At 37.8% G+C, this 7,654-nt stretch overlaps 1 protein-coding gene across 1 annotated transcript; it reads right to left on the bottom strand.

The window, feature by feature from the left end:
- Positions 1 to 258: 258 nt before the first annotated feature.
- LOC111840682 (T-cell-specific surface glycoprotein CD28) lies at positions 259 to 6,029 on the bottom strand. The gene is made up of 4 exons (XM_023805753.2): positions 5,878 to 6,029; positions 4,835 to 5,161; positions 1,229 to 1,362; positions 259 to 974 (listed from the first exon to the last, which is right to left on the bottom strand). The coding sequence occupies exons 1-4, from the start codon at positions 5,987 to 5,989 to the stop codon at positions 864 to 866; spliced, it is 684 nt and encodes a 227-aa protein (XP_023661521.1). The 5' UTR covers positions 5,990 to 6,029; the 3' UTR covers positions 259 to 863.
- Between the last annotated feature and the right edge of the window lie 1,625 nt (positions 6,030 to 7,654).

The following is a 7,654-nucleotide window of genomic DNA, read 5'->3' as shown; positions in this document are numbered from 1 at the left end:
AATTTAGGTTAAATTGAATATATTAACATCCACTTAGTTCTTTAGGATATCACTGACTATTTTAACAAAATGAAAATTTGAAGAAAACTTACAGTATATATTGGACTTTTGAGCACAATTCCAGGAATTTTCTGAAAATTTTATGCCATTGTATTATTTATAAACAACAAACCTTTGCATATACTGTAGTCAACCATAGAGGCAATTGGACATTCAATTTTATATTCCTCTTATAAATTCAATTAAATTACTGCACAATAATTCAACATTTATTTTATTACAAATCATTTGATTTTGGTAATCTATTCAGACACAACATTTTTTTTAACATTTGCAATATGAAAACACACATACACATACACAAATAAACGGGCAATACGAACAAAGAAATAAAACTAGTATTAGTATTAATAAAATAATGCATATTAACATAATTCATTCAAAAAGTTTCAATGAATTTCTTAAGAAATTTTCAGTGGATGTTAATTGACACGATCCTCCAGGGGGCGGTGTTCTGCTAAGGGAGAGGATTTTGGTTTCAGGCTTAAGAATGAACACTCGATTCAGCCGTTTTTATTCAATTAGATTTATATTAAATGTTATTTGTCTGGGAAATATTCTGACTGACTTAAGTTAGTCAATCAGCATTTCCATCTCATTCCTATTTAGTCTTTGTCACAGATTCCTGTTTTAAATCTTGTATAATCTAACCCTATGTCTGACCCAAAGAATTCACTTCAAAGGAATTTCTGGTGTTTTGCTTTTTTAATATCAGATGGACTGGGGAGTTTTCCACTGTGAAGTGAATGTGCTTAGGAAGTCCATTGCAGGAAGCCGTAATTAGGTTGCAGGCACTGATGGACTCAGTATCTGCCCATTATAGCTGGATGCTGCACTCGCGGACGCTTCCGGAAACCTCCCGGCTTCATGTTCATGTAATCATTCTGAAGGCACTGTTTAATCTTGAGTTTGTGCTGAGAAACAAAGAAAGAGGAAAGGAAAGACAGATTAATGTTTATTTTTTGAACTATCAGTATAATAGTATACCTATTTGTACAATTAGTAGTGCAAGGAAGACTGATTTTACAAGGCTTATGATTATATGGAAAGAAAATCTTCATCTACTAAAATCTCAAAATATGAATTTAAAATCATTTTTCATGACATAAATCATTTGAAGATATATTATTTTAATACCCATGGACCCCACTCTTGGCAGTAAGCTCACCCAGAGAACAGCAGTAATGCAGGTCATGGCCAGGCAGTAGAAACCCAGGATCCCATAGCCTATAGGCCACCAGAAGAAGGTGGGTGGGCTCTCGGAGGGGCACTGTTTTATTCCTTGCGGCTGGCAGCGCTCTTCTGTGAGGAAAGCAGATCCATAAAACAGTGACTGGCATTATTAGGACGGCCTTTGAAAGGTTCTGTGTTGTTATTTTTCTCTGTGTCAGTCCTGATCCTGACCCTAATCCTAGTCAGCGGTATAGTGCACCCTGAATGGGATGCCAGCACACAGCAGGCAATTCGGAGACGGAGCACCCAGAGGGAACTTGCGCAAGAGAACCTGCACACACACCAGGTGCTGATGGGTTTAGAACCCCCCAGCTCTGCAGGTCTACAGTCCACTACCCCCTGAGCCACTCCAGCACTGTATGTAATATATGTATATATATCTTCTCAAATTTAATCACTATATCAATTTAAATATTTATTTTCCACATTTGAACTTTTAAAACCTGATAATGCAGTGGTAAAAGACCTTTGAATTTAAACCATAAGTATGCAGTTTAACATCTACCAAATTGCTGCTGCTCTCAGTCTCTTCAGTTTAAATAAACAGTATAATCATTTTTGAAGATCAAACAAGTCATTAGACATTGACAGTAAAAGTAACTTACTGCTCCTACCACACCTTCTCCTAGGAGGTGCAGGAGTATGGTTGATGGACTATCAAAATGGGTCTGGTGTTTAATATTCAGAACACAGACCTTTTTGACGGGTATGCCAGTTTATTATGCTTTAACCTTTTCCTGGATTTAGCAGTACATTTAAATTTAAAGTATCCTCCATAAGCCCTGGATCAGGCAACTTGAAATACGCTAGAAATATAATAGACAGTTTTGACTCATATTCACATGTTGTCACCTCAAATCCAACTTGTTCACATACAGTATACAGCAAAAATAAGAAAAGTGACTTTACTCGTCCTCACCATAACCCTGTACAGCAGACCTGGCCCATGTGGAAGAAGAAAAAAACAGGCAAAGTTCCATATTGGAACACAAAAATTAACCTCTCCAAAAAGAACCTCTTCCATAGTAGCTTTTGAGGGACATGAAAATGATCATTAAAAACGGCTCCTGTTGACATGCTGAAAGTTGGGTTTGGCCTTACATAGAAAATTATTGCCCAGGCCTGCTGCAGAGGTTCAGCAGTTATGGAAGCTGGCTGGCTGAGGAATAGTACTGCAAACATGACTCTTACACTATTATAGGAATAACAGAAACATGGTTGAGTGACAATGATGGAGAAGAGTATAATATGGATGGTTACACGTTGTTCTGTTGGGACTGGATAGGCAAGAAGGGAGATGCTGTTGTTGTATATGCAAAAGAGAACCTGCTGGCAAGGCAGCTCACTGATAAAAATAAAAGCTGTATGGGTAAAACTAGATGCCAAAAACTCAAATTGTCGGTGTTTGTTATAGAGCAGCTATTGTAGCTGCAGAGGAAAGCAGAACGTTATATGACGGTATCTGGATTATGAGTAATAAAAATGATGTGGTGGTTATGGGTGATTTTAATTTACCTGGGAAACAGTGGGACATAGTATCTGGCTCTGTTGCAAATGAATTTGAGATGGTGTAATTGGTACAGAATTGCTTTTTTACTCAGTTTCTTAAAACCCCTACCAGGGGAGAAGCCAGTCATCTTGTTTTCTCTAATAACCAGAATCGGATTGGAAAATTTGAGGTTTTAGAACCACTTGACATTAGTAATCATAACAGGGATAAATTAAAGTTTAATTTTAGTGTCTGAAGAGCAAAGTGAAGGAGGATGTACAAAACTGAAAGCATAAACTGTAAATTGGATGGAGTTAAATAACAAAACTGATGAAGAGCTAGGGGTATTTTTCATATAATATAATATAAGCAATTATTGCATGTGCAAGAGGACTTCATACCTGATTCCAGCAAAACTAAATGCAGGAAACTACAACCAAGGTGGTTTACTAGTGAAATTAAGAATAAAGTCAGGAGGAAAAGGGCTCTGTTCCACAAATAGAAAATAACTAATGATGTCAGAATAAAGCAGGAGTATCTAAGTCTGTAGGTTGAGTTAAAAAAATATTAGACTCGCTAAGAGGAATGTTGAAAGGAAGATTGCATTAGAAGCTAAGGATGACATTAAAAGTTTCTTCCAATATTTTCACTCGAAAACATCTCTAAAAGCTAAAATAACTAATCTGTAAGATAGTAAGGGTCTTATAATTGAATATGAAATTGATATAGTTAATGAGTTGAATAATTGTTTTTCACGGCTATTCATTGTAGAGGACACGAGTGACATACTAAAGGGGATATAAGTAATCCAGCAAACTATAGGCCAATCAGTTTAACTTGCATAACTGGCAAAGTAATGGAAGCTATAATCCAAGCAAAAATGGTAGATTACCTGGATTCAAATAACATTCTGAGGGATAGCCAACATGGATTTAGGAGAGGTAGATATTGTTTAAGTAATCTATTTGAGTTCTTTGAGGAAGCTACAAAAGGAATTGATCACAAAAAGGCTTACAATATGATCTACTTAGATTTCCAGAAGGCCTTTGATGTTGTCCCCCACAAACGACTCCTACTTTTAAGAACTGCAGTAGTTTGGATTGAAAACTGGTTAACAGACAGGAAGCAGCGGTTAGTTATTAGAGGCACAATGTCACAGTGTGCCTGCGTTCATAGTGGGGTACCCCAGGGTTCAGTTTTAGGACCACTTTTATTCCTAATTTGCATTAACACCAATTGACACCAATATATACAATAAACTGATTAAATTTGCAGACGACACCAAGGTGGGTGGTGTGACAGATACTGAACTAGCTGCACAGAGGCTACAGCAGAATCTTGATTTAATTAGTGACTGGGCTGATACCTGGCAGATGAAATTTAACATAGATAAATGTAAGGTAATCCATGCAGGGAGCACAAGTATAAAATACAGATATTTTATGGGTTCCACTGAAGTAAAGGTAGCTGATTATGAGAAAGACCTCAGTGTGTATGTTGATGCTTCCATGTCCCACTCTCGCCAGTGTGCGGAAGAAATTAATGATGTTGGGTTACATCTCTAGCTTCAAAAGGGTGCAGCGTAGGACTACAAGAATGATTCCTAGCCTTAGATGAATGACTTATGAGGAGAGGTTAGCTAAGCTGAATCTGTTCAGCATCAAGCAAAGGACACTAAGGGGGGACATGACCCAGGTATATAAGATTCTAACAGGCATGGATGCTGTTCAACCAAATAGTTACTTTAATATTAGTTCGAATACTAGAACTCGTTGCCATAGGTGGAAATTAGTGGGAGAGTATTTTAAACTAGATCTGAGAAAGCACTTCTTTACACAGCATGTAGTTAGAGTATGTAATAGTCTTCCTGTTAGTGTAGTGCAAGCTAAAACCTTGGGTTCCTTTAAATCAAAGCTAGATAAGATTTTAACAACTTTAAGCTATTAGTTGAATTCTCCCTAAATGAGCTTGATGGACCAAATGACCTCTTTATAAATTTCTTATGTTCTTAATTAATGAGCCGCTATAACAGTAGATAATTAGCAGGTGTACCTTCAACAAAGACAGCAATCAATCTAGCAGTCAGCTTCCTATATGGGGGAGGAAACAGAACCTCTGCCTCACATCCGTAAATGCCTGTGCTGTTGGCCTGCACACTTGAAATCTCAAAGTGGGCCTCACGATTCCGGTGGTTCACTTTGAGGTCCACGCCCATCTCTACGGCATTCTGATGCTTGAAATGGCTCCCATTGAAGGTTCTGTTGCAGATCTGGTGCTTGTTGAAGGACAGTTTAAAGGTCATCTCATCTTCAGTGGCATTAGGGCAGGGTACGATTAACGGCTCGTGGACTTTCAAATGCATCGTCTGTGGGTATATATCTGAGGAGAGAAAACAATCATTGGTAACACTCAGAATGCCATTACGTTCATTGCTGTGCTTATATAGTTTTCATTGTTGTTAATCAAAGTTCTTAAAAGCATGAACTGAAAACATCCGGAAAGGAAAATGTGAATCGTCAGATGCTGGAGCATCCTGAACAACCTTTTTTTCATCAATGCTGAACATCAAATATTTTCAGTTTCAATAGGCTGGCAAACATTCAAAGGATGTGATAACTTATACCTTTTTTTTCCATTGATGACATGTTCAAGTTATTTTTTTAGCATATGCATATTACCAATTTGCTAGCAGTGCGCCATAAAATATGTGACTACTGAAGGCGATTTTCTCAATCACAAATGTGCAAATGCTTCATGCATTGTAACAATGTAACTTACACTACATTTTTAAACTCGTGTGACTCAAAGTGAAATAATGTTTCAAAACTATAATTATAGACTACCAGCAGTTCTAATCTGTTGTTCTCAAAAGAGAAATCTGGGCTTCGACAAACATTGAACATAAGTAAATAGAGTTTAAACTGTACCTAAGTATCTTCATAAATAATATATGTTTATCATTATTTGATCATATTATCTTTCTGAATACATACCATGGATGACAAATGCAATTTGAGTGTCAGGATACCACCGGAACAATAGTTTTTTTTCTTCATATTTTATTTACGAAAATATATGCTCAAGACGTGGCTCACCATTGCATCCGAAGGAAAGGTTCGTGAGGGTCCAGAGGCAGAGAATCAGAAGAGCTGCTCTAAGCTGGGCGAGATGCATCTTGGTTCTCCCCCTGCTGAAGTGAAACTTCATCTCAGCCAGTTCCTCTTAAAGCCCAGGCTGCTGGTAGGAAACCTTCTCAGTGTGACAACAACCTCCCACGGGTTGGGCAAGTCAGGCATGTCGCAATTTATGTGCAGCATAGAAAACAGACGTAGATTCAAGGCTGCGATCCACTACAGCAGTGTTCCCATCCAGGTCCACGGGGACCCACAGTTAGTCCATGTTTTCGCTCCCTCCCTGCCAGTTTCTGCACAGTAGAATATTCCCTCCAAACACTGTTTGAATGTGAGAAATTTTGATTACCACATAGATTAATGCACTTTGAAGAATTCAAGCAAAGAGATGTAAAAATGTGGAGTATACTAACTTTAGTAAGGATAATAACCTGTTTTTTTCAGATTCAAATGATATTGGTTTACATTTAAATGGGACATTTACTTTTTGCATGACCTTTGAGTGGATCGTGTTTCATACCGAACAGAAAATCTCTCTATTGTGAGTCAGATCTTATGTCGTTAGATGTTGTTTTTTTCTGTTTCATTTCTTAATTCAGTGAAAAGAACATCACTCTTTCCACTATTTAACACGGATGCGCTTAGTGTTTCCTTCCAGCCTAGTTGGTTGCTCATCTAAGAAGATAGGCGGCTTTCTGAGGATATTTTAGGGACAGGAAAACTGTTAAGACAAGTCTGAGCTTAACTTACTGTGCTGAGAGTAAATGTTTTGTTTGATTGTCTGGAGAGAACATAGAGAGGAAGTACACAGAGTTTTTTTTGTGCAGTCTCAAGTTTGCTGCTTGGTGAATGTCATGTATCAAAGACAGTTTGTATGTGTGTCAGTGTTTATGTATGAGATGTGTGTGTGTGTGTGTGTGTGTGTGTGCGTGAATGAGAGAGAGAGAGAGAGAGAGAGAGAGAGAAAGAGAGACTTACTGACACACCTGCCATCAATTATTCATCATGATTAGCAAAAACGTCAGTTAAAGCAAAGCAAAGCATCACCTTTGATGTGGAGGAAAATTCATTCATCACTTTGCTACAAGTCCTGGTCAGGGTTGCTGGAGCCTAACTCAGGCAGCTCAGGGCATAAGGGCAGGCCACCCCAGACGGGATGCCAGTCCGCCATGGGGCACGTACACAATCAGACACTATGTGTAATTCTGGTCCCCCAGTTAGCCTAACTACATGTCTGAAAGATATCCACACGATAACTGCTGGGCACCCGCTTGCTCCCATTGCTGATAATTATTATTATATTTCATCTTATTGTTTTAAAAAAGTGTTAAAAGTGGCTGTAACATTTTATGACACATGTAGTACAGATTGTATTACCCATAATAATAGTTATAAAAAGTCATATTTTCAGATAGCTCTGTGTCTTTAGTTCAGTTGAATTAATTGAGAATGATGAACTGAACTCAGTCTGACTAAATCTAAAAATCTAGAACTTCTAGGGTGGTTCTCAAAAAAAAAAAAAAAAACGTAACGTACTGGCACATAAGAGGGAAAGGAAGCAGGTGACAGAGTCATGAATGCTGGATTTCCTGTTTATCTGCACCCCTTTTGAAGTTCAACTAAAAGATCCCTTTTGTTGAACTCAAAGGCCATGTGGTATTTTTAGTAATCCTTTTATAACTCTACGGTGCCAGGTGAATATCCTAAAACTTTGATAGAACTGTCTACTCATTCATAATGT

The sequence above is a fragment of the Paramormyrops kingsleyae genome, chromosome 1 (genome assembly GCF_048594095.1).
Source record: "Paramormyrops kingsleyae isolate MSU_618 chromosome 1, PKINGS_0.4, whole genome shotgun sequence".
Taxonomy (NCBI): domain Eukaryota; kingdom Metazoa; phylum Chordata; class Actinopteri; order Osteoglossiformes; family Mormyridae; genus Paramormyrops; species Paramormyrops kingsleyae.
This window is presented reverse-complemented; position numbering and strand designations above follow the sequence as displayed.